Source organism: Vipera ursinii (assembly GCF_947247035.1).
Source record: "Vipera ursinii genome assembly, chromosome: 3".
NCBI classification, from domain to species: Eukaryota; Metazoa; Chordata; class Lepidosauria; order Squamata; family Viperidae; genus Vipera; species Vipera ursinii.
Window position 1 is genome coordinate 212,169,940 of NC_139516.1, and position 26,581 is coordinate 212,196,520.

The following is a 26,581-nucleotide window of genomic DNA, read 5'->3' on the forward strand; positions in this document are numbered from 1 at the left end:
TAGTCTCATTATCCAATCAATTGTTTTATTTCTCTATTAATTTATACAATTTAAAGGTTTAATCCTTCTCTTTACTATTATTTTTTTAGAAAAAAACATCCTTGTTGTTTTATGGTAATTGTACAAAGTACCCCTAAATCAAGATGAAGACTGAAACAATTATCACAGATATCATAGGAAAATAGCTAAAGAGCTGCTGGGGAAATCCACTGTAGGCCAACAAATATTGCAAGCACTCAAGCAAAGAAGTGAAAACAAGCTTCCGTAATTGCTTACAGGGGGAAAAAACTATTTGCATTGCAGAGGTTCAGGAAGAACTTCCCTCTCTTTGCAACTGTGTCTGGAAGAACCATCACCACAATATAGATTAGTGTTTCTCAACCACGGCAGCTTAAGGCATGTGGTCAACCAGCAGATATGTGGACTTCAACACATGCTGGGTGGGGAATTCTGGGAATTGGAAGTCCACATATTTTCATCTAACTGAACATTGTTTTCAAAATGCTTATCTAGTGAATTTGCAGAACAAAGAATTTTGGAGTAGGGGTCCCCAACCTTGGCAACTTTAAGACTTGTGGACTTCAACTGGCTGGGGAATTCTGGGAGTTGAAGTCCACAGGTCTTAGAGTTGCCAAGGTTGGGAAACCCGTTTTAGAGAATTCAACAGAACGGAGAATTTGCAGAACGTTGCCCAACATTGTTAAGTTTCCTCTCTCCCAATTAAGCAGTGGTGGGCAGGAGATGGGACTGTGGCTTCAAAGCCCTCTTGCTTGTAACAACCAGCAGCGGAAACCCAATGCTCTCCATTTCTTGTTCTCCCCTGTTAAGCTCCAATGGGGCGGGGGGGTTGTCCACCCGCTTTCACCCAGGAGAAGCATTATAGGCTCCCAGTGAGTCAGGGGGCCTTTTAAAAGAGCTACATTTCAAGACCGAGGCTCAGAGAGGAGAAGGGGAGAAAGGCAGCCACGCAGCTTCTGCACAGGTGGTTTACACGGAAATGGGCTTTCCGCTGCCAGAACACCGCCTGGAGGGGGAGGCTCAGACCCCTCCGCAAGTTTGAGCTGTGTGTGTGTGTGTGTGTGTGTGTGCGCGTGCGCAGAGATGGAAGAACTACAGTTCAAAGCAAGTCTTCTCGCCTGGGAGATTTGCCTCTTCTTCCTTCACGGTGAGGCTTGGAGGCTTCCCACCTGTTCCCTTGTTGGCTCCGACCCAGAGAAGACCTGCCGGGGTCAAGGAAAAAGACGATCAGACCTCCTGCCAAAGGCCAAAGGCCCAAGGCTTGCAGGTGGTCTGTTCCAGAAGAAAGAGCTTCCCTGCCCGGTCTCCCTCCCTCCAGCCAAAGCTCTCCTCCTCCATAAACAGAACAGTGTGGACCTTGAACGCAGAGCCGGCCCTGGGTGAAACAGCCCTAAATGCCAGAGGAGCCTTTCTTGCCCACCTGCCTCGTCCACGGCCAGGGTACGCCTAGTGCGAAGAGGCCAAGAGGCGTCTCTGCACTATGGAGAGCAGCAAATGGGTCCTTCTCTGCCAGCGAGGAAGAAGGCTGGCGGATTCCCCAAGGCCTGCTGCTTGGCGTGGGACTTAGGGCTAGGTGGAGCTAACAGCTGCTCAAAAGCTGTTGTACCTGCAGAACGGGTCACTGCCAGGGGCTCACCCTCGGGGTCCTCGACCACCTGAAAATGTAAGATCAGCACCTGAGTTTGAAGAACCGAAAGAGACGCTGGGAGCATGCAAATCTACCATTCCGGGCAGAGCTTCTCTGCTGCGCCTGGCTGCCTCCGGCCACTGGGCCTCCCGCCCTCTCCCTACCAGCTGGACTCTCCTACGAGCTGCTGCCCACCCCTTCTCGACAGCGGCTCTCTCCAGGAGCCCCCTCACCCCCGATGGTGGACTCTGCCAGCTGACGTGGGCTCTCTGAATTGCCCTCGGCTGAAGGGCACCCACTGGCTGACCTGCCAAGCAAAGGCCGCCTGGTGCCAGTTGGCTCCAGCAGCCAGAGAGACATTTTCCTTGGGGGCTCCAGCAGCCTCCCCCCAAAGCCCCCAGCCGGCCAGACTTTGAAGGGCAGCTCTCCTCTGGTCCCGCTACAATCCAGAAAGGGAACGAAGGAGAGCTGGGTGGCTGGGAGGTCAGCAGAAGACGCCAATCTCTAGCTCAGAGGTCCCCCACCCCCTGTCCGTGGCATGCCAGCAACTGGGCTGTGGAAACAAGTGAAGCCCCATCTGCTGGATGCAGGCAGCACACGAACCCAGGCCCCCTCTGGTCCAAAGAAAAATCTTTCTCCATAGAACCGGTCCATGGTTGGAGGCCTCTGCCTAGCTGCCCCCCCTCCCCTCATTTATTTTCTGTGCTTTTACAGCACTGAATCATCAATCTGAACAGCTTCAATCAATCAGAATAGAGCTGGAAGGGACCTTGGAGGTCTTCTAGTCCATCCCCCTGCTCAAGCAGGGGGCCCTAGACCACTCCAGACAAATGGCTGTCCAGTCTCTTCTTAAAAGCCTCCGGTGACGGAGCCCCCACCACTTCTGGAGGCAAAAGCCGTTCCACTGGTTAACTCTTTTCACTGCCAGGAAATTTCTCCTTAATTCTAAGTTGCTTCTCCTCGATTAGTTTCCCTTCATAGTTTTTTGTTTCCCAACTACAGCATGGTTGCAATTGTTTTTGATTAAATTATTTTAATTGTTTTAAATTGTTTCCCGATGACAGTTGAGACGGTTTTCCAATATTCCCAGCAACAGGGATGTCCTGTAGTCATTTTGTACCCGTCTGCCCACATCTGAGGAAAGACTGACGTGGGCCTGATTAATCCCCCGCTCATGTTCCTCTTAGCCACGAATGTGGTCTTGACGCCTCATCTCCTCACTGCTCTGAACGGGACCAAGATGGACTCTAGCGGGAGGGGCAGGTTGCAGCCAAGGAGAGGATCCGGAAAGGAAAGCCAAGCAGCCCCTTCCTCCCCGCAGAACACCAGGGTGACCCAGTGGGGACCTTTTCTAATCTGGGCTTTGGGCCTACCACGAACACTTACCGGACACGTAGGGCTGTCTGGGAGGAAGGCTCCTTCTGGGCTGCAGCTCCCCAGGAGGGCCGCGGAATGGGAGGTGGGCTTCGTTTCTGCCCTCTGGCTGCATCTGGAGAAGGGCAGAGGGGAGCATGGGTAGCCAGGCCCTTCCGACTCTTCCCAGCTCCCACTGATAACCTAACCCGCTCCGCTCCTGCAGTAACCTAATCCTGCCTGTCTCCTTTGCCATCTTGTGTTCATCCTTTTTTCTGCTGTGCCGTTTTATAATTGGTGGTTTTAATGTCTTTTAATGTTTTGATGTTATAAGCTGCCCTTGGATACAAGATGGGCGGCAAATAAATTTCACAATGAATAACCAATAAATACTCCAGCCTTCTGTTCTCTGTGGCTAAGTTGGGCCCGGAAAACAGGGGCTTCAGATCAAGGGCAGAGCGGGCGATGGTTGAGGCCTGGTGAGCGAAAGGGAAGCGAGGATTTGCTCCCCTCGGAGAGCGTTTGGGGGAGAAAGAGCTGTGCACCCCACACGCGAGGAGTTTTACAATCAATTACAATTAGAATAGAACTGGAAGGGACCTTGAGGTCTTCTAGTCCATCTCCATGCTCAAGCAGGAGATCCTATATACCATTTCAGACAAGTGGCTGTCCAGTCTCTTCTTAAAAACCTCCAGTGACCACAACTTCTGGAGGCAACATCCGTTCCACTGGTTAATTGTTCTCACAGTCAGAAAGTTTCTCCTTAGTTCTCGCCTGCTTCTCTCCTTGGTCAGTTTCCATCCATTGTTTCTTGTCCTGCCCACTGGTGCTTTGGAGAAGAGCTTGACCCTCTTCTCTGTAGCAGCCCCTCGTGTCCCCCCCAGACCTTCTTTTCTCTAAACTGACCATAGCCCAATCCTTGCAACCGTTCTTCATATGTTTTAGTCTCCAGGCCTTTAATCATCCGAGTTATTATTATTATTATTATTAATTCGGTTTATATACCGCCCTATTCCCGAAAGACTCAGGGCGGTTTACAGGGCAAAATTTAAAAACAATACAATATAAAATTAAAATTAAATTAAATTAAGTATAGCCCCAAAAAGTTAAAATCACAATTTAAAATCATTAAAACCCCTCAGTCCAGGCCAGATAGCTCAAAGAGCCAAGTTTTTAGGTCCCGGCGAAACGAACGAAGTTCGGGGGCAGTCCGGAGTTCTGTTGGCAGTTGATTCCATAGGGCAGGCGCACCCACAGAGAACGCCCTCCCCATGGGGATCACCCGCCGGCAATCCTTGACCGGCGGTACCCTGAGGAGGCCCACCCTGTGGGAGTGCACAGGACGATGGGAAATTGACACTGGCAGCAGATGCTCCCTCAGATAACCCGGACCCATGCCATTTAGGGCTTTATAGGTCATCATCAGCACCTTGAATCTCACCCGGAGGGCAACTGGAAGCCAATGCAGCTCGCGGAGAAGAGGTGTTACATGAGAGTATCGGGAAACTCCTATTACTGCTCACACAGCTGCATTTTGCACCAGCTGAAGCCTCTGAGTGGTCCTCAAGGGCAGCCCCATGTAGTGTTGCAGTAGTCTAGCCTGGAGGTCACGAGCGCATGGGTGACTGTGTGTAGGGTATCTCGGTCCAGATAGGGTCGCAACTGGCGCACCAGGCGAACCTGTGCAAAAGCCCCCCTAGTCACGGCTCCTATATGATCTTCCAAACTGAGCCGTGAATCCAGGAGGACGCCCAAGTTGTGGGCCCTAACACCTCACCCCCCATAGTTAACAATGGAAAAGGTTGGTTAGTCCGAGATGCTGGTATGCACAGCCACTCAGTCTTGGCAGGATTGAGACGAAGCCTGTTTCTCCCCATCCAAACCCGGACCGCCTCTAGGCAACGGGACATCACGTCGAGTGCATCACTGGGTTGGTTCGGGGTGAAAAGAAAAAGCTGGGTATCATCAGCGTACTGATGATACCCCACCCCGAAACCACGAATGAGCTCACCCAGCAGCTTCATATAGATGTTGAACAAGAGGGGAGAGAGGACCGACCCCTGAGGGACTCCACAAACGAGAGACCTCGGGGCGGACCTCTGCCCGCCCGTCAACACCGACTGTGAGTGGCCCAGGAGGTAGGAGAACCACCGTAAAACGGTGCCCCCCACTCCCAACCCCCTGAGACGCCGCAGTAGGATACCATGGTCGATGGTATCAAAAGCCGCTGAGAGGTCTACTCTGCACTTTTTCAAAAGTCTCAACATCTTTTTTGCAATGTGATGACCAAAACTGGATGCAGCATTCCAGGTATGGCCTTACTAAGGCTTTATAAAGTGGTAGTTTTATACGTTTTTAAGGAGTCTGGAAAGCTGCTGCTGCCGCCAAGGAAGACATACAAGGGGGGACCTCTGACCACAAGTGTTGCTCCCCCCCACAATATCCCAGCTGAACATGGATGTTAAGCCACCCGTGAACCTCCTCCGTGGCCAGGGAGCGTCTTCTCACTGAATCTACCCTAGAATCGGGGCCTGGCCTGCTGGCTCCGGCCTTCTGGGGAAGACCAAACGGATTCCAAATTCAGCACAAAATACAAGAACTTACTGCAGCCCAGGGGAGCCGGCAGGCCCCACGGACTGAAGCCTGGTCTTCTTCTCCAGCTGCGCCAGGGCCCCCTCCCCGGCTCTCTTTCTGCCACGGGGGGCCCAGAGAAGAAGCGGGGGTTGCGACGGCTGCCCAGCAGCGGCATCGACCACGATGGGCTCAGGAGCAGAAGCCACTCGGGGTCCAGTTGACTCAGCGCTTCCCGGGCTCTGCTGGGAGAAAGAAATGGGGACTAAACCATGAATTGCAGCAGATGCTGGCCTAAAAATCAGGAGATGCGCGTTCTAGTCCTGTCTTAGGCATGAAACCCGTCTGAGGGACCTGGGTTAGTCCCTCTCTCTCAGCCCAACCCACCTCACAGGGTTGTTTTTGCAGAGAAAATAGGAGGAGGAAGGTGTGTTTGATATGTTTGCTGTCTTAAGTTATCTGAAAGATTAATAAAGGCAGTCCTGAGGGGACCGATCTTGCCCTCGTTGCTAACCAGGTGCCACCTGCTGGCATCTCCTCAGCCCTCCACACCGCCCTCCCCCCGAGCCCAAAGGCAAACTGCGACCTACCTCAATGTCCGAGAGGTGGGGGAGACAGAGGACTCCCACTTGGACATCCATGGACGTAGCCGGAAGGCTTACGCAACCCCTATTTCCCAGCAGTTTGGCCTCGGTCCCTGGAGGCCGGTCCTCTGGCTGCAGGGCCACGGGAAGCATGTAGTCCACGCCCGAGCGCTGGCAGATCTTGTCCACTTTGGCACAGAGACGCTGAAGTTCTGGGAAAGGGCGGCATAACAGCCAGTAAGTCTCTCTCCGAGCTGCCAAGTCCCAGGATGAGAATCGGTACAAGGGGCGTGATGGCATTTGCCAATTTCCCTTAAGGCAGGGGTCACCAGCCCCAGGTTCCGTGGATCGGTACCAAGCTGCGGCATGCCAGCAACCAGTCCGCCCAAACAAGCAAAGCCCCCTCCGCGGGATGCAGGCAGCACACCAAACCAGGCCCCCTCTGGTCCGCGGAAAAACCTTTCTCCACAGAACCGGTCCCTGGTGCCCAAAAGGTTGGGGAGCTCTGTCCTAAGAGAACTGGCAAAGGGTGGCCACACCAAATACCGATTTGTTTTGGCATTCTCTTCTGCTCATTTACTTTCCATTTTTTAAACTGATAAAAATAAACTATTAATGCTTCTGCAGGCCTTCTGAATTTGCAGCGTTTTTGCACAAGCGCCTTAAGACTTCTGCACAGTACTGCATGCTGCAGGCCGAAGAGAGCTGGGCAATGTATGGCAGTGAAAGTTGACCATAAGAAAGGCTGAGCGCCAAAGAATGGAGGCCTTTGAACTGTGGTGCTGGAGAAGACTCCTGCGAGTCCCTTGGACTGCAAGGCGATCAAACCTCTCGGTCCTAGACGAGATCAACCCCGACTGCTCTTTAGAAGGCCAGATCCTGAAGTTGAAACTCAAATACTTTGGCTACCTAAGGAGAAGGAAGGACTCACTGGAGAAGAGCCTAATGCTGGGAAAGGTTGAGGGCAAGAGAAGAAGGGGACGACAGAGAAGGAGGTGGATGGATGGAGTCACTGAAGCAGTAGGCGTGAGCCTAAATGGACTCCAGAAGATGGTAGAGGACAGGAAGGCCTGGAGGAACGTTGTCCATGGGGTCGCGATGGGTCGGACACAACTTTGCAGCTAACAACAACAAAGGCGGGGCAGCTGCGGCCTCTTCCCACTGGGCCTGGGGGCAGACTTACCTGGAAGGGTCTCCTGGTTCTTCTGGACCGGCCTCAGCAGCGGCTCGAACTGCATCCTTATGGAGGTGTCCAGCTCCTGGGCCACGCTCTTCAGGCTGCAGCGGATGGATAGCTGGGGGGGGGAAGCAGGAGTGAAGCTGCCTGGCCAGGCCAAGGTCCTCTCTGCCCCCTCCCCAAACAGCAAGTGGGGGAAGGGGGTCTCATAGCCGCCTGCTGGACCCCCTCCCCCACAGGGAACGGCTGTGGTCTTCACTCGGTCAGGAGGGGCCATGATGGATGCAGCCGACCCTGGGAAAGGCTACAGGGGGTCCTCAACTTAAAAGGTCTGTTGCTAAGTGAGACGCTTATTGTGAGCTTTGCCCCATTCTACGGGCTTTCCCGCCACAGGGGTTAAGCGAATCGCTGCACTTGTTAAGTTAGGAAGACGGTCGCTAAGTGAATCTGGCTTCCCCACTGTGTTTGTGTCAGGAGGTTGCAAAAGGGGATCATGTGACCCTGTGACAGGGCAGCCGTCGTAAATAGGAACCGGCTGCCAAGTGCTTCTTCCCAGCTGAGAACTGGAGGGGGCACAGGGATCGCCCCATCAGTGCAGCTGGGACCCCCACCCTTTCCGCCTCAGGACATCTGCTGGCAGTAGCCTAGACCAACGTTTCTCACCCTGGGAGACTTTAAGATGGGTGGACTTCAACTCCCAGAATTCCCCAGCCAGCATAGCTGGGGAGTTTCTCCACCCATCTTAAAGTCACCCAGGGTGAGAAACACAGGCTTAGATGCCTGGAATTGGCCCGGAGGGACCCCCGACAGACCTTTGGACACTTTGGGGAAAGGTCACCTGGAGGAGATGCAGTTGCTGCCACAGCTTCTCCACGGCCGAATCAAAGATGGCGTCCTTCTGCCGGTGGATGAAGGTCTCCATCTCTTCTTTCATTCTTCGGAAATATCCCGGGCCGGAGAGTTGGCAGCAGGCTGCAAAGCGATTTCACAAGTCGGCCTTGCCCTGTCGTGGATCTGGCCCCCTTCAACCTGCCTTGGGGGATCAGCTAATGCACAGTCCTCGGTTTACAACACTTCGGTTAGTGACCGTTCAAAGTTACAACGGCACTGACAAAAGCAACTTATATTCGTCACTTATGACTGTTGGACACGAGATTTACATTTGGATGCTTGACAAAGGACTGACATTTATGATGGAGCTGAAGGGCATAAGTCACAGAGGGGCCATAGCCAGCAGGGCTAGCTCAGGAATTCTGGGAGTTGAAGTCCAGAAATCATAGAGGGGTCATAGCCAGCAGGGCTGGCTGGGGAATTCTGGGAGTTGAAGTCCAGAAGGCATAGAGGGGCCACAGTTTCCCACCTCTGCACTAAGCCATAGATGAGTATTTTTCCTTAGGGCTGCTTCTGGCTTTTGCCCAGCCAAGGGAATGCCGGATCTCCTGCCCCTTCCCACCCCACGTAGCTCCAGAAGACAAACTTCCCCAGGTTTCACTGCAGCCTCTGGGCGAGAACCCATGGATGACGGGAGCCCCCCTGCAGTAGATTACCTGCATATGCTGGTTCCATGCCGGCCTGAATCGCCGGTATCAAGAGCCGGGAGATGGTCCGTTGCTTTCGTGTAATGGAACTCATCTGATCCAAGGTAAAATTGAGCAACTGGAAGGATGGAGGGGAGGGAGGAAGAATCCAGTCAGAGTCCCCTGTCCCACAATGGGACCCTCACCATGCCGTTTCCAGTGACCCCCCCTTCTTAAAAAACCCAGCAACTGTGCCTTCTGGAGACCCAGATGTGGGTCACGGGCGCCGCAAAGCCCCCAAGGCAAGTGTTGTGGGCACAGGCCGCCCCAGCCTCACCCGTGCTTGAGTGGCTTCCATTTGCTGAGCGCAAATCGCATGCAGGGCTTCGGAGACCGGAGCGTGCCAGAGCAGCTTCTTCTTCAGGCCTTTGAAGAAGGACTTCAGCTGAGCCAGGAGGGCCCTGGTGAAGCCCTCGATGGAGGTCACCAGCCTGGAGCTGCGGAAGGGGAGAGAGTGGCCCAGGGCCCCATCAGCCCCGCAGGGAAGCGGGCCTCCTTCGGGACGGGCCCCTCCCTCCTGCGGAAGCAGCGTCCGGGGTCCGAAAGCCCCGAGCGAGCCCTCCCAGGCAGCCCCAGCGCCTCCCTTTCCCACCGGCCAGCCCGCCCGAAGAGCAGCCCCCTGGGATCCTCGACTTACGACCCAACATTTCTGTTGCTAAGCAAGAGAGTTAAGTGAGTTTTGCCTCACGGTGATTAAATGAATCTTGCTAAGTTAGTAACACGGTTCCAGTTAGGGCCTGGGCTAAGGCTTAACTCATTTTGCCTCTGAGAATTACAAACCTGATTTCCTTTTATTCTCATTTCTCTGCATGAACACTTTACCCGATGTAATTTCAGGCCAATTCAAGGTTTACTTTCCTTTTGCAATTTCTTGGGAACAGATAAGTAACTTGAAAACCACCTCTCAAGATTACAACGGACCAACGTATTAACCTGTGGTCTGCCAAAGCATTAAGCCTATTTTTTATTTTTAAAAAGGCTTTATATATCACCTTTTGTTATTTTTTTGAAAAAAAAAACGTTTGATTTCGCTCATCTCTTTTGAGAATGATTTCTGTCGCAAAAGGAAGAGGAATAGCTTTAAAAGGCAAGCAGGTTGTATCTCAAAATTGTTTCGGCTTTACAGATTGTCGAGGCCCGCCTGCTCTCCGTCCCAGATTGGGCTTGGGGAGGGGGGGGGACACCAGGGGAGGCACTGTCCGGGAGCAGCGATCTTGGGATGTGACCAAGCAGGTACTCCAGGACTGGACGTGAGGACCTCTCGATGGCTGGAGAGTGGCCATTTCAGGCCTTCTGCCCAATTTCCCTCCTCTGACTTGGCCAAGCGCAGGGGGTAGGCGACCTTGGCTCTTTTATGACCGGTGGACTTCCACTCCCAGAATTCCTGAGCCAGCTAAAAGGGTTGCCTACCCCTGGCCAAGGGGGTCGGGTTCAGGTGAGCGATGGCACGAAACCTACCTAAAGACCTCGTTCCAGGCCACGGAGATGACCTGGAGGATGGGGTCAGACAGTTCTCTGTTGAAATCCACAGACTGGTACTTGGGGGAGGTGTAAACGCCACGGTGGTTGCAGATCGCCCGATAGGTCACGTGTGGGTAGCCGAAAATCTGCAGCGGGGAGAGGGGCCTCCGTCAGAGACACAAACACCATCCCACCCCCCACGTTCCATCTAAGCCAAGTCCTGAGTGGACCCCACACTTGCTGGAGTGGACTCGTGACACCCATGTGTATCCAAGGCTCCAGGTCGAAGGAGAAAACCCGTAAGCAACCGACACTCGTCCATAAGGGCAGAAGGGCAGACGCAGACCCTGATTTCACGCAAGGGCCGGAGAAGCCCACGGTCAGGCCTGCCTCGGCTGGAACCATTCCGTAAGAAACGTCCTTGACCCCACTGGGTGAAGGAAGCGTGTTTCACTAAAGGTCAAGCCGGACGCAGTAAAGCGAAGCCAGAACGGAAGTTCGGGCACCAAAACTCTAGGAATGACTTCCCCCCCCCCCCGTTGCTGGTTCCCCCCTCCCCATGGTCCAATCAATTTTAAAAACTATGTTCTGGAAACAGTCCCGGCTGCATTCCTCTCCCAGAGGAGCAACTGTCCAGAGTCTTTTTCCATCAGCTTCATCCGTTTCACTTTCCCCCGAGCATTTGCCCCCCCCACCCCCTGCCCTTCTCCCAGGGCCCAGGGCAGACCGGCACTGAGCAATGGGCCAAGAGGACCGGGCGAAGCGGAGGCGAGAGGGTGGAGAAAGGATCTCACCCCCGAACGGAGGGCGAAGGGCTGGAGAAAGGATCTCGGGACAGCCTGCAGCCTTCCTGTAGAAAAGCCATTTCCACATCCCACCACAAAATCTGAAAACATTCGACTTTTCTACTAATCTAGAAAAGAATACGGCACAAAAGGGAACGTGCAGGAAGAAGAACACATGCGGCTCCCTCTTCCGAGGGATGCTGGGCCTAGTTCACACAGGAGGCCACACGTGGGTCAGACACGGTCCGAGGGTGGAGTACAATTCCACCCGTCATGGTCAGATCATTCTCTACTTTCCATGGCCTTCCACCGTTGTGACTGTCCGGAAGGGGCAGTCGGACTGATTGCTCCAGACAGCAACTGAATCCCGTAGGGAAGGGATCTCCAGCTTTAAAACTTGAGGACTTCCATTCCCAGAATTCCTCAGGCAGCAATGGGAGGAATTCTGGGACTTGAAGTCCACAAGTCCTAAAGTTGTTGGAGACCCCTGCCACAGGGTTCCCCAGGGCTCTCGGGCAATTCTGTTGAGCAGGAGTCTGCAACCTTGACAACTTTTAAGACTTGTGGACTTCAGCTCCCAGAATTCCTCAGCCAGCTATGCTGTTGGGGATCTGGCTGACCTGAGAAAGGAGATTTGGGGACGGGGAGGGGGGCGGGCTCTACAGAGTTATTCCAGGCACCTGAAAACCTGATCCCGGCAGCACCTGACCAGCCAGAGGTGCCAGGGAAGTGATGGGATGCTGGTCCTGGTGGGATCCAGCCTGTTCTACCATGGCCCCACCCTTGGGAATATCCCCCCCCAAAGGGAGGCTGATCTCAAAACAACGTTGGAGCTCCTGGTTTGGGGATGGCATAGTGGAGGCTTAATGATGGTTAATTGGGAGATACCCTTTGTATGTTTTGCTATGTTTATTTTATTTACTTCGATCGTTTTAATGGCTTTTTATATATTTTTATATTTGATACATTCTGTCACTACGTGAGACGGGCAGCTATACCAATGTAATAAATAAATGAAACTTGACTAGCGGGAGGAATGCAGCCCCCTCCCACCTCACCAGTGGCCTTTCAATGCTGCTTTAATTATTTTGGTCAGATTTACCAACAGCCCCAGATTCCTAAGACGGATCACCTCCTCCCAATTCTATGCAGAATTCTCTCTGGACCATCCCTGAAGGGATCTAACCAGGATCACCACGTGGGAAACAGCAGCCCTTTTATTCAGAGGAGCCTCTGCCGGGTCATTTCCTGGGAGGGGGCTGCATCCCTGACCCCAGATGGCCTCTGAAGGCAAGGAAGCACCTACCGGCGACCCCCAGCCTCTGACGATGGCTTCCGAGAGCTGCTTGGCCTTCTCAGCCCCGTTCTGCAGGCTGCCCAGAATGAGGGTCTCAAAGGCCTGCCTGAGGTCTTGGGAACTGGCCCCGAGGACCCCTTGGAGGAGGGCAGGGAGGTCCTGCAAGGCCTGCTGCAGCGTCTCCTGCACCTGGGCCTGGTGGGCATCAGCCTGCGATGGAGGGAGGAAAGGAAAGGAGGAAAGGGGAAAGGAAATGTTTTTAAGAAGAGACCGGTCAGCCACTTGTCCAGAATGGCACAGGGTCTCCTGCGTGTGTAGGGGGTCGGACTGGAAGACTTCCAAGGTCCCCTCCAATTCTGTTATTCTATTATCTTCCAGCCAAGATTCGGGCCCCTTCAGTGCCGCTCCTACCTCCGTTCTCTGGCTGTTGAGATAATTCACCATTTGGCTCAGGACACGAGCCACGTCCCGGATGACCTTCTCTGTGGTCACCATGCTGTGCTTCAGCGCTGTGTCCATCGCAAATTTCTTCAGTGCAGGAATCTCTGGAGGGAGGGAGGGAGGAGAGTGAGCGAGGGGACGTTGTTCTCCGCAGTTCTCCTGCCAACCTGCCTGGCAGCCCACACAAACACACCACACTGTGAGACGGTCCAAATGCCGCAAGAGCCTCCTTGGAAGAGTCTGCGCTGAAGCATCAACAAGACGCGCAACTGAATGAGGTTTTATTTGGAAGGTTCTGAGAAGCCTGTCCATACATCCCATCCGCTATGGAAACGCATCACCCCCAGCCCATAACATTGTGTAAGGTTACGTGCAGAAACGTCTTCTAGAGCAGGGGTCTGCAACCGTGACGACTGGTGGGCTTCAGGTTCCAGAATTCCTCAGCCAGCTATGACTTTGGGACTCTGGGAGTTGAGGTCCAGCTGTCTTAAACTTAAACTTGGCTGGAAGATACTTAAGCAGGATTCCACAAAGGAAGAGGAGGTCAGCTCACTTTTCAAAGCATTAGAAGGCAGGACGAGAAGCAACGGATGGAAACTAATCAAGGAATTCTCCTAGAATTAAGGAGAAGCTTCCTGACAGCGAGGACAATTAATCGGTGGAACGGAAGTTGCCCCCAGAAGTTGTGGGTGCTCCATCACTGGGGGCTTTTAAGAAGAGGCTGGACAGCCACATGTCTGAGATGGCATAGGGGCTCCTTCTTGAGGAGGTTAGGCTAGAAGACCTCCAAGGCCCCTTCCAGCTCTATTATGATGGATTGATTGAAATGGTAGCAAAATAGATTCACAAGATTGTGTTGTAACAATCCCTAAGTACTAAATACTAGTCCCTAAATACTTCTTCAAGTCATTTAGAAAGAGACGCACAAACACATCTTGGGGTAATACCTGTGTCTTTGACGTCATGGAAAACTTGAGGTTGACCGTTGCAGAGCAACTTCCCACCAAGTTTGAGATACTCCGTAGAGCTGACCGTGAAAACCTCCAGCTTCCCAGGCTGCCCTCCGGCCGAATCCCCCTCCTCCACCTCTTCTTCGCCATCGTCTTCGCCCTCAGCTCTGCTGGACACTTCCTGCATGAGATCACGCGTGGCCCGCTCTTACCCACAGATCCTTCGGCCTTTGAGAGACAAGGCGCCTCCCTCCACAAAGCTGCCGAGCGTGGCAGCGGGCACGGCGAACGCTTCGCTGAACGTGCCAGGCGGCTGATCCTCCTGACGTCCGGCACGGAGCCTTCCTACCTGCAGGCCAGCGCTGAAATCCATCAGAATCCGCTGCTTGGAAAATTCATTCCGGGCCTGAACGCAGATCAGGCTGATGGCACGGAGCTTGGCCTCTTTTTCTCTCTGCAAGGAGCAGATCTAGACAAGGGAGGACAGAGGGAGGAACTGAGGAACCCCCGGCCCACCCCGTGGGAGGAAAACCACGGGCTTTTTGGTTCATCTCCCGAAGCTGGAAGTGTGGGGGGGGGGGGACTTACCTGGAACTCCTTCTCCAAGATGTCGTGTCTCTGAAGCCAAACTGAATCTGCGGCTGCGCTTCCCTTCCTCACTGGCTGCAGAGGAAGAGGGTTGTCTGTGGCTGGACGCTGAATTCTCGAGCGGGACTCAGAAAGCGCATTTCTTTTGGGGTGGCAAAAGGTTCCTCCCCCCGCACAGCGTTCACATGAAACGTAAGAGATTTCCCACCCTCCCCCCTTCAAATGGGAACGGCTTGAAGTGTCTTGGTGAGAAAGCATCCACCACCAGGAGTGGAACTGGCCCCGAGGGGCAACAGGAGGAAGAATCAGCCGGGAACCGGAGGGCCCAGCAAACCACGGCTCCTACTCACTGGCCCTTATCTCAGAGACAGAGCAGCTGCACGCTGAGCTCGGAGGAAGGGAGAAGTAACAAATACCTCTTGCTGCTGCAGTTGCGCGTAAAGGTGTTTCTTCTCTATTTCTGCTCGACTTTTCTGCTTTTCCAGTTCTTGCAATTCCTCTTCTAGGGGACAAATCTTATCTTGTAAGCTGAGGTCCCTGCAACATTTGAGGGAAGGAACTGCTGACAGCCACCTGGCTCAACTGCTGAATTCTGCTTGACCAGCGACAAGTCGCGCCAAGGGCCCCTACAACCCCCCCACACACCCCTTCCTTCCAAGGCATCCTCTGCTCAGCCAGCAACAGAGGCTCGGCTGCAGAACGGTCAGCCGTCCCAGGGTAGTTACCCTGGAATGGGGTTTTTTTTTCCCCTCGAAAATGTTGTGCTTCTTGTCCAAGAAGCTTCTTCCGTTCCCAAAATTCCGTTTTCAAAGTGCAGCTTTCAAAATTCAGTTCAGCTTCTTGGATGGGAAGCGAAACGCTTTCAAGGGAAAAAGACCCAGAAAGTCCAGTTGCTGTTTGGAAAAACCCCTCTGGGGGCCACCGTGACCTGGATGACGGAGAATCTCACCCCGTTTCCTGCTTTCGCCCCAGAGGCAGCATTCGCACCCCGAGAGCAGCACTTGACATGAAGGATGCTGGGGGGGGGGGCTTCCCTCCCTCCCTGCTGGGACCCCTGCCCGGGCAGAGAGGGCCCACCTGACAATGTCCGTGATGCTGAAGCTGTCCGTCTTGGTGCAGATGAAGGCCAGGCTCCCGTAGAGGCCGTCCATGAACAGCTGCCGGCGGAAGTTGGCGCTCAGCAGCTCTTTGGCCGTCTTGTCGTCCACGGCTCGCGTGATGCTGGCGGTGACCCACACGGCATTGCAGTCCTTCAGATACTGGAGAAAAGCCAAGAATCCGTTCGGCCAACACGCCCAGCCCACTTTAACCTCAGGTAGCTCTCGACTTACAACCGTCCTCGCAAAAGGAGGCGGATCTACGTGTCCCAGGATAATGTGACAGGATCCAATCTGGGTCGGTCACTGGGAGCGGAGGTTTTTCTCTCGGACTTGGGCTGGAGCCCCCACCCACCGGGAAGGCCTCTCCCTGCCAGGCCCTCTCCGTTGGAGACGCACTCTGCCGCGGAGACGTTCTCTGAGGCGGTGGGGGGCTCCAGCAGGCGTCCCAAAGCTCGGAAGACGAAAACGTCTGGTTCCCGCTGACCGGCCCCGATTGGATCTTGCAGTAGTCCATTCAGTGACCATTCAGTTACAACGGCACTGGGAAATGTGACTTATGACCGTTTTTCACCTCTTGCGACCAATGCAGCATCTCTATGGTCACAAAATTTGGACACTTGGCAACTGACTCATATTTATGACGGTCGCAATGTCCCGGGGTCACGTGATCATCATCTCCTGACAAGCAAAGTCAAGGGGGAAGCCAGAGACACTTAACAACCGTGTTACTCACTTAACAACTGCAGTGATTTAACTTAACAACTGTGGCCAGAAAGGTCATAAAATGGGAGCAAAACTCGCTTAACAACTGTCTTGCTTAGGAACAGAAATTTTGGGCTCAACTGTGGTCACGAGTCGAGGACCACCTGTGACACAACTCTTAGGGTTTTCTAAGGCAGAGGTCCCCAGGCTCCGAGAGGTTTTTCCCCGGACCGGAGGGTGCGTGGTTTTTGTGTGCTGCCTGCGTCCCGCAGATGGGGCTCTGCTTTTTTGTGCGGCCCGGTTGCTGGTCCACGGACCGGAGGTTGGGACCCCTGTTCTAAGGGGGGGGAAGCCCTTCGGTCCACGGCTCTTCTTGATGCTTAGGAGCTCCCGGAGACGGAGCTGAGCCCGGCTGCGCACCCAGAGGCAGCAGGACGGCCATCATCGCGGCAGGAGGAGAGGTGCCTACCTCTCTGGCCGCCGTATCCCGGGCCGCGTTGGAGTCTCGGATTCCCGGCAGGTCCACCAGCACCGCGCCCGTTCTCAGAACCTCAGCCTTGGCCACACGGATCCTCACACACTTCACGATGGGCCAAAACTCTCCACCTTTCATCTCACGCAAGTTGTCGGTACGTGAGTCGATAAATTTCTCAGTTTTCATGCGGAAGTCTGCAGCCTAGAAAGCCAGCCAGCAAGCGGGAAAATTAAGTTTTCGGTTTTAGAACTTTTTACAAGACATGCGCACTGCAAAGGTAGTTTAGCTTAACAACTGTTTAAACACTTCAGTACAAAATCACCCATTTCTATTTGTGTTCCAGCCGGGACGTGGTTCAGGAACAGTGGTTGTCCTCGTGGACTGACTATGGTGGGACTTCACCCACCATAGGAAGCACCACGTTTCTCATCCAGTTTTGTCTCTCTTCGAAACCCTGGAACCCTTCTGGGCCACCTGCGAGGGTCTGCAGAGCAGCCCCCTTCCACGGAGATTCCACGTCTTCCTGAATGGGCAAGTCCGGCCAACAGTGGCACGGAAGGAGAGAGGAAGGCCGTGGCCGTTTCAGTAGGTGAGGTTCCCTCCTGCCCTTCCCACTGAATGTCTAAATGAAACGTGGGGAGAGGTCAGCTGGGAACCTGGGGTGGGGTGTGATCCCCAGGAGCGTCTCTCTCTCTCTCTCTCTCTCTCTCTCTCCCTCCACCCCAGGTCCCAAGGGAGACCAGTAGAAGCGTCCAGAGGCCAGGAAATGGAAGCACCGTCTCGGGTCGCATACTGGCAAGGCCGTGTGGAAACAGGCAGATGCTCTGAAGGGGCCTGCCCTGTGCCACTCTGGGCTTTTGTAGACCAAGAAACACCAGCGATGAGTCACTTGCAACCCTTGTCGCTTCATGTCTGGAATACTGTAATTCAGTCTAGCTGGGGCTGCCCTTGAAGACCTTCCAGAAGCTTCAAATGATACAGGCTGCAATTCCTTTTGGATACTAGGAGAAAACGACTTTTGCGTCTCTGCTTTGGGGCTGTGCTGGCCTCCTGGTACAATTTTCACCCACTGAGCTCTGCACGGTGCCTGAACCGGCAGCTGCCCGTCCTGTGTGGGCCGAGAGCGCCCCCAACGAGCAGGTCCAGGGAGGGGGATTTGTTTCTTGCAACGTTCAGGAGGCTGATTGACGTTTTTTTCCATGGGAGTTTTTACAGGCTGAGGGAGGAGGCCCTGTGGATATTATGGGATTGAATTCCTGGAAGAATTTTGATCCAGATACCTTTTTAAAGTAGGCTTTTCATGTTTTGGTTCTTTTCCCGAACTCAAAATGACTTAGAATTGGTTGGATTGAAGGGACATCGAATCCACAGAAAAAAGTATGTAAAAAAGAAAAAGTCAAAAGTTCCACCCTGACCTCGCCTTCTCCCACAAAGCCCACCTTCCTTGCTGGACCACCAGGGGAGCAGCTTCGCTTACCGTCTCGGCACAAATGTGCTTGACCGTCCCCAGGTGTTGGGTCACTCCCTGCCTGTCTTCCAGCTTCTCCAGCTCGTCCACTCTTCCGTAGACGGCCTTCACCCGGCTGTAGGCCGCCCCGGCTTCCGTCTTGCGATCCGGGCAGCGCTTCTTCAGGATGCCGGCCTTGTCCTTCATGTCCTCCAGGAGGGCTTCCAGCTCCTTGTTCCACTCCTGGGGTGCAGAACAAGAGAGGGAAAGGGGTCCCAGATGGCCTCTCTGCCGCTGGGGAAACTATGACTAAGCCTGAGCCAAGCCCAGAGGCCTCTTCTCCGTCCTCCAGGCTCGAGGGCCACGGCCATGCCGGGTCGCCCCGTGGCTGGTCCTGGGCAGGCAGGCACTGCCCGAGACAGCCCACACCCACCTCCCGGGAGAGGAACTCCACGTCGGCCTCGTACGGGCTGCCCTCTGCCGCCCTGGAGATCTCCACGACCACCGCGGTACAGGCTCTCATGGCGGAGGTGGGCAGCATGGCCTCCTCGTCCAGCAGGGCGTTGAGCAAGCAGCTCTTGCCGGCCCCTGTGTTCCCCACCACAGCTATGTGGGTCTGGGGCATCTTGGTCGCCTTCTGGAGAGCAGCAATCTGGTCCCTTGGAGGAGAGGAGGGAAAGGGAGAACCAAGCGATGCACTGGTGCCTAGCGTCATCCTTCCCTCCCTCCCTCTCGTCACCTATCTCAGTATTTCTCAACCTTGAGTATTTTAAGACAGGTGCACTTCAACTCCCAGAATTGAACATGGCTGGCTGGAAATTCTAGGGCAGGGGTCCCCAACCCCCAGGCCACAGGCCACTACCAGGTGGTGGCCCTTTGGAGCCAGGCCACACAAGTGGCGGGCAGGTGCAGCTCCATTTGTGTGAGCAACAGGCACACGCGTTCGCAACTCCATCTGCATCAGCAGCGTGTGCCCACTGATGGTGCAAATGGAGTTGCACGTTCTTGCCTGCCTGCTACTCACACAAAACCATTCCCCCACACACACACACCCGTCTCCTGTTCTTAAGAGTGAGCCGTAAGGGAGTTGGGCGGCTATATAAAGTATCTTAAGAAATAATAAATTAAAATACCTCCATTCCTCCACGTGGGTGTTGTCAACGCCCTCTACTGAACTCAAGGCCTGCAGGATTTCTGCCAGCACCGACTGGCACTCCTGCAGCTGGAAGGCAACGTCTTGCTCGGAGGACGCCCACTCGGCCGGGCTGCGGCTCTCTGCTCTTTCACGGAGGCAGCTGCCCTGGGACTCTCTCCGAGCAGGAGGGTCTCTGAAGAGGGGGACCCTTTCCCTGAATGCTGGTGGTGCAGGACATGACACGGCGGCTGCCACGCGCAGACACTCTGCATCCGAAGGCTCGGCCAGCCCAGCCTCCTCTGACTTATAGGGAATCTGAGACTCTCTGCCTCCAACATCTGCCGGGTGTGAAGATCCTTCTGGCTGCTCGTCTGCTGAGGTTTGGGGGACATGAGAGGTGGGGTGTGACAGGTGAGGGCAAAGCTGTTTCCTTTCCTCCTGGAACTGAAGCTCCATGTCTGCCAAGGGACTCTGTGCCAGCTGGGACCCATCACGCTCCAGTGGCAGAGCCCTGCAAGCTCCTTGATCCACACAGACGTCGATGGCTGGGGAACCACCAGATGTGACCGGGGTCCAGGGGGCTTCCTGGGAGGCCTGGTGGGAGGCAGCCCGTTCTGCTCCACCCTCAGGCCTGCAAATGTCCTTCTCAAGAGGGGAGCCAGTGTGGACGGCCGTTCCAGCAGAAGCGCCAGCCTGGGTGGGGCAGAGAGCAGCGAGGGAGGATTCGTCCCCCTTGAACGGCAGAGGCGCGTCTTCCTGCACAGGCTCTTCCTTTACCGGGAGCCAAGCGGACCCCTTGGCCGGGGCTGAACTGCGGGGAGGGGCAGAAGGACCCTCGGGACTGTCACCTCCCCGTGCAGAGGCCACAGGAGTTCTTCCCGATGGAGGAGGAGACTTGTTTCTCCTGCAATCTTGGCCGTCAGATTCTTCATCGGTCAGCTCTGTTTTCAGTGGGGGATCACAACGGCCCAACCCTGACTGTAGAACCGTTTTGCTGCTGGATTCCCACAGAGACTGGGGGAACGGCTCACTCGTGACGGGGGCGCTTTCCATTTTATCTGTGGGAATATTTTTTAAAATGGGGGAAAGTTAGGGACAGTAATGCAAAACTTCTCCCTGCCCTTCCTTGGTCTCTGCCTGGTTGAAGGAGGACCGGCAAGCGAACGCGAGGTTCTTTCTCAGTGGGATATCAGCCCCTGGTCCCCCTCGCCCCAAGGCCGCAGGTGTGCCCCCACCTCTGAACAAACCAAGCAACCACTACTGGAGCCCCTCCCTCAAAGATCAAGGGTACAAACTCTCTTTTTCTGGGGGTTGAAAGCACCATCCTGCTGGGAAAAACTTCTCTCTTCTGGAGAAGATATGCAATTCTTTCCTTAAGTATCTCTCCTCTCCCATTTTTCTGGCTTTACAAATTCCGCTTTTCCCATCTGCTTGCTGCTTTTCAAATCCGACCCTTTAAATGAAAGCAGGGGTCTCCCAGCACGGCCACTTCAAGACCTGTGGACTTCAACTCCCAGAAATCCACAGGTCTTAAGGTGGCCAAGGCTGGACACGCCTGCTTTAAACTACGTGGGGCTCTGGCATCCTGAGCTTCCTTTTAAAGCAGGGCCTTCTCATCACCAACCCCACGTCCGACCCCCAGCTGCCAGGAACCGGCATCGGATGGGCCAGGAAGCAGCAATGCATCCTGCCATCAGCTGCCAGGGAGGAAATAGGCAGTTGGCACGTAGGGGGTGGAGATGACCTAGAAGGAAGGAGGGGTGGGGGTTGACAGGTCTAACGGAAACAAGAGGTGCGAGAACCAGCTTGTTCCAGTCTTCAAGGCTGCGGAGGCTGAGAAAAGAACGTGGATTGCACCAAACATCTGAGCGGTTCCTAAAGACCAAAACGGCACTCCATTGGCCGAAGACAAACCGGTCAGGGAGGGAAGGTGGGATGAAGGGGAAGGGCTTGCAACCCTGTGGGTGGGAGCTTCAGTTCTAGCCGGCTTTGCTGCAACCACAGTCTCTAGTAGAAGAACTCCTCGCTGTGATCAAATGGAGTCGAGGGTCTCTCTCTCTCTCTCCCAGGGACCCAAGTGGGGCAAGCCTGACACCTGTTACTGACTCAACACCTGCAGAGTTGGGCTTAACAGCTGCGGCAAGAAAGGCTGTGAAATGGGGCAAAATTCACTTAACTCACTTAGCAACAGAAATCCTGGGTTCAGTTACGATTGTAAGTCAAGGACTGCCTGTATCAATGTGGTTTTTATGTTTTCTGTGGTTTTTGTATGGAGTTGGTTGTGCAGCAGGCAGAGTTGCCTTTGATGGGATGGGGGAGGGCTCTATAAATTTGATTTTAGGAATAAATGAACTAGACGTGGCGGGTAGCAGCCCCCGTCCCAGAACCCAAAGCGAAGAGGACCGAAGAGTGAAAAACGGCTTCTGCGATTACCTTGGCCAGGAGACCCTCCGGGGCTGCCTTGACGAGGGAAAACGCTTCCTTCGGCCAGCATCCCGCTCCGATCGCCCTCCAGGGACTTCCCAGAATCCTCCTGGCAGGCAGAGCCATCCGGTCCGTCTCCTCCATCCGATTCTCCACCCTGCAGCCACCAGCCGGGAGCCTCCTGCTCAGACGGACTGAGAGGACGGGAAGACTCCAGACGGGTGTCCCCTGGGAGAGCCTGGCTGTCGTCAGACACGGCCACGTCCGGGGGTGTCCCCAGGTCTTCATCGTACCCGCCTGCCTCAGAGGGAGAGTACCACTCCGTTTCTGAGAGCGTGCCAGAGCTTCCAGAAAGGCCGCCCAGCAGTTTGTCTGAATTGCTCCAGTGCGGATCGGGAGAGGATTCGCAGCTTTGGGAACTAGGGGAAATGCCCAGAGACGAAGAGGCACGTAGGTCCTCTTCAAAAGGCACCTCCGTGGATTCTGCATTTGGCGCCTCAGCAGCAGAGCCGCTGCTCAGGTCCTCCAGCGCCGAGCCCGCGTCCGAGGGGAAGGGCTCCTCCTGGAAGCAGCAGACCTCCTGCACAGTGCCCGCTGAGCCCAGGTCTCCTTCTTTGGGGGAAGAGCCGGGCCCAGCTGACCGGGCTCCAGGGGACACACGGGCAGCTTCAGGGATTTGGGCACCCTCGTCTTCGGGTGAACCGGGCCCATCGCAGCCCAGGCTCTCCCCGGGTCTCCCGCAGCCCCTTCAGGCTGGCAGCCGATGTCCTTCACAGCTGCCGTTTCTGAAGACTGAGCTTTCAGCTCTTTCGCTTTCCCGTTTACGGTTGCCGGTTCATTGGAGTAGATGTTGGTTTTAAAGTAACTTCTCACGATCTGAGCAATATTATCCCCATTTCTTTGCGTAGGGTCAGAGCACAGAGGGATTTGGTTTCTACACTGATCAAGGAACTTCACTATCATTTTGCCAAACTGCTCATTGCTCCTCTTCAAATTGGGAGGAGGAGAAGGAGGAGGAGGAAGCACAGAAGATGAAGCTGGATCACTCGCAGAGCCCTGAACGGAGACAAAATGCTGCCCACAGAGTTTCTTTCGATGAGAGGCATCGCCTCCCAAATCTAACTCCTCATTTTGATGTCTTTTTCTAGGAGAAGAGCTGTTCAATTCGTCCCCCTCCTGCAAAAGGGCCTTGCAGCCCTCTGAGCTCCCTAATCTCTCGCTGTACCCCGCAGGGGGATCCGGACCACTCCCCAGCTGGCACACGCTTTCTTGGCACGGCAGCCTGTTGATGTCTTGATGCAGCCCTCTGGCGTCCTGAGCGTGTTCGTCTTCTCCTGAGCAGGGTCTGCTGGACATCTCGCTTCCTGGAAGCTCTTTAACGGCTCCTCCGGGAGGTGAAGCCACCGTTGCCCCGTCTGGCTGCCCAGGAAGCCTGCCAGCCACGGGCCAACTATCTTGGAGCAAGCCCTGACTGGTGTTTTCTACGGAGCCACGATCTTTAGAAAGGATTTTGACAACCCTGGCGTCCTCCTTTGCTGAGACCGAAGGGGACTTTGCAGGCTGACCAGCTGAGTTGACAGGATCAAGCTCCATTTCATCCCCACCTGGATCCTCCGGTGCTTCTGACGCTCCTTTCCTGCTCTTTGCCGAAAGGGAGGCGGCGTCTCCAGGCTCTGTCCCTGCGGGTGGAGATGCAGCCCTTACAGGACCACCTTGGTCGTGGTGGGAGGAGGTTTGTCCCTCCAGATTCATCTTCAGCATCTCAGTGCGAGAACCAGCCTTCAGTGGCCCAGCACTGGCCTCTTGAGTGGCCAGATCACGTGGTCTTTGGAGGGTGGATTCCTCAGTTGGTTCCCTAAATGCTTTACTGCTGCCAAGCGCATTAACTATCTGTTCAGCTGGATCGAACGATGAGGAGTCCCTTCTTCTAGGAAGATCATGCGTCTTAAAAGGACTGAAGTGGCCCTTCTCTTCTTTTTCAGCTTCAGACGCACAAATGTGCAGATAGCGCTCCTCCTGCTCCTGAGGCAACTGTGGGGCCTCGGCAGAATCATCCCTCGGTTCCACTGGGAGGTTCACAGCAACAGTCCCAGGCTGCAGAAGGCCAACACTCGGGAGGGCTAGCACAGTACCGCTTCTTGCCTTACCGCAAGGAGAATTTTCAGCAATTTGACCAAACCCACCGCTCTGCTCAGGAACGAAGACAGCTCGCGTATGTTCTTCTGGAACAGGAAGGTTGATCTGCTCAACAGGGGCTTCTGGTTCCTCAGAAGCTCCGGGCTGTATAAGAGGGTCTTCAAGAAAAAGCAACTTTTCCCCAACATCAGGTCCTTGGGATTTCACTTCTAAATAATTTCCCAGATTCTCAGGCTCAACAATATCAGATCTCAGTTCTTGGGGATCAACATCCGTAAGACATTGTTGCTGGTTTATCACATAGGAGAATGTACTACCCGGCTCGTTCAACGATCCCACCTGCGTAGGACTTTGGCCAAAATCCCTCTTTGTGACAGCTAAAGGAATGTTTGCTACAGGACTTGCCCTTGCCTCCTCCTCCTCCTGCTCTTCGTCTCTCAAATTGGTCTTCACTGTGTCTTCCTCATTCAGACTTGTAAACTGTTCGTCTTCTGTGACATACTGAGAGCTCAAAAGGTGGTTACAATCAGACACTGATATCTCTCCTGCTTCATGTTGGCTTTTCAAAGATAACTGTGGGCCCACAGGAGAACAGTCACCCAAGTGGGAAATTCTCCCCTTTTCAAGGCCCTCTCTAGAGGAATCGCCCTTTCTACCTACCAAGCCCAAAGAGTAGCACTCAGCAGGATCGGCATCAGGGCTTCTCGTGAGGGAGGCATCAGCACCAGGACGTTGAACTTTCTCCTGCTCTACAAGGCATCTCAGTTCTTTGTCTGGGCCATCTTCAGCCTCTCGCTCTTGGTTGGCTGCATCTTTGTTGGTTGCTGCTGAGGTGCCGATTACGCGTCTCTTCACCTCTGATTCTTCTTCACCTGGTACATCCTTACCGTCACCCTGGCACTGTCCGTCACTTCCACTTTCGGAACTGGGCCGTTCCGCTCCCGACAACCCAACCGTTGAAACATCGACAATTCCCGGGGAAGAATCATCACTTTCACTCAACTCTTCCACATCCTGTAGCCTGGAACCAGCAGTAGCGTTATTTGAGTTGTTGCTGGGTTCAGCACCTCTTTGATTCTCACGTTCCAATTTTTCCTCCGTCATGGAACTTCCTTCCACTTGATGTTCAAAGAGAATCTTGCTGCTCTGGAATGGGCATTGATCAAAAATGAGTCCCCCTAAATTCCCTGGTGGTTCAGAAACTGAAGTTCCTGAAGCCTCCGCAAGAGCTATGTTTTCCTTCAAAACAGGACACGCTTGCGACAAAACCGTTCCAAGAACCCTTCCTTCTTCACAGGTCTCCGGTAGGTCTTTGGAATGGAGGCGTTTGTCTATTTTTTCAGAAGCTTCACTCCGGCCCTTCTTTTCTTCTTTGAAGAACCTGCCTGAGAATTGTTCGTCAAGGACCAGGGTCTCGGATAATTTCTGAAGAAGCATCTCCTTGACCACCCGTGCCTTTGAGTCAGGGCCATCAGCACTTGGCCTCTTGGCTGGGTTCACATCCTTGAAAGACTTCGTTGCTGCTACTTCCATCTCACCGGGCTTCACTCCATCTCTCCACGGCCCCATTTCTGCACAAGTGTCCACCACGCTGGCCTTACTGCAAGTGCCTCCAGCATCCACGGGAATGGCAGAGCCTGTCTCTGGTTCAGGTTCTCTGCTGTGAAGGTGGCCATCTGTGCCTTCTAAGCCAGCATCTGTTGGAGGCTCCATTTCCACATCTCCACTAGCTGTAACCCTTTGAGGAGAATCTATTGTGCAGTCTACGCCACCAGTCTGGGTCCCAGACGATGAATTTCTTGAAGGTAAAAGTGCATTTCTTCTCTCAGAATCTAATCTCTCTTGACTTAAGATTTTGGTTCTTCCCCAAAAGAAAAACAGATCTCTGCCGTTCTCTTTGCTATGTTGCTGAATGTGCCCCAATCCAGAAGCTTGAATTTCTGCAGAGACACTGATGGCTCTGCTTTCCACTGCTGCTTCTTCTTCTGAGGAGGAGGAGGAGGAGGAGGCTTTCAGTAGCTGTTTCTCCACAAGGTTCTCATCGCACCCATCTATGGAGCCACTCGCTGCCTGAGCACGGCTCCCAGCCAATTCAACTCCTTCCATTTCCTTCACTGGGTTGTCTGGTTCTGAGGCCCAAGATGCTGAAGCGGTTTCCTCCATACTTGGGCAAAGATTCATCTCAGCCACTTCCTCATCTTGGACAGTTTCGCTAAGAGCTGGAGACCCTGGGCTAAAAACAGACGGTCCTCCTGTCTCTGTCGGAAAGACGGGTGTGAACGTCTCCTCCCAGGGTCCAGAGGCCTTGATTGGTTTTGGGGAACCATCATGATCAGCTGCTACAGAAACCTGCGAACAGGTGGGGCCAGGAAGGAGCGGAGACACGCAAGCTCTCTCAGGATCACTTCTGTCACCCTTGTGTTGAAACAGCTGTTGCGCATTGGCTGTGTCATACTCTAGGGCGCTCTCACTAGGGTGGCGGCTGCTGCTGCTGCTGCGAGAAACGGAATCGCTGGATTCTGAATTTTCTTGAAGAGGAGAAAACTCGGGGGCCGCAAGAGAGTTCTCTTTGGGAAATGTGTAGTCTGGTGAAGCAGAACGGAGAACTTGGGAGGCTGGTCTACAAGGAGAGCTGAACGGAAGAGAAGACGAGGAAGGAAGCCTAGTTTGGTCTGACGTTTCTGGCCCTCCCAAAGTGGAGTCCTGAGAAGGTGTGGAGAGTGGAGCTGTCAT

The 26,581-nt window shown here is 54.2% G+C and overlaps 1 protein-coding gene and 1 long non-coding RNA gene across 2 annotated transcripts in view; both read right to left on the minus strand.

Moving 5' to 3' along the window:
• LOC310638796 overlaps positions 1–26,581 on the minus strand; it is a 30,082-nt gene continuing 3,501 nt past the window's right edge. The window contains exon 2 of the long non-coding RNA XR_014492188.1: positions 1–571. This is a non-coding gene — a long non-coding RNA (uncharacterized lncRNA). The remainder of the gene's footprint in view (positions 572–26,581) is intronic.
• NUGGC (nuclear GTPase, germinal center associated) lies at positions 1–26,581 on the minus strand (the record flags this gene model as incomplete). The annotated part of the gene is made up of 23 exons (XM_083358211.1): positions 1–1,220; positions 1,625–1,673; positions 3,032–3,134; positions 5,603–5,814; positions 6,160–6,365; positions 7,337–7,448; positions 8,169–8,302; positions 8,878–8,986; positions 9,185–9,344; positions 10,366–10,514; positions 12,460–12,660; positions 12,862–12,995; positions 13,839–14,022; positions 14,191–14,310; positions 14,430–14,504; positions 14,846–14,966; positions 15,507–15,688; positions 16,701–16,907; positions 18,184–18,396; positions 18,587–18,812; positions 19,287–20,346; positions 21,722–22,321; positions 22,354–26,581. 23 exons carry the CDS (start codon positions 26,579–26,581, stop codon positions 1,111–1,113), a joined length of 8,895 nt encoding a protein of 2,964 aa, XP_083214337.1. The 3' UTR covers positions 1–1,110.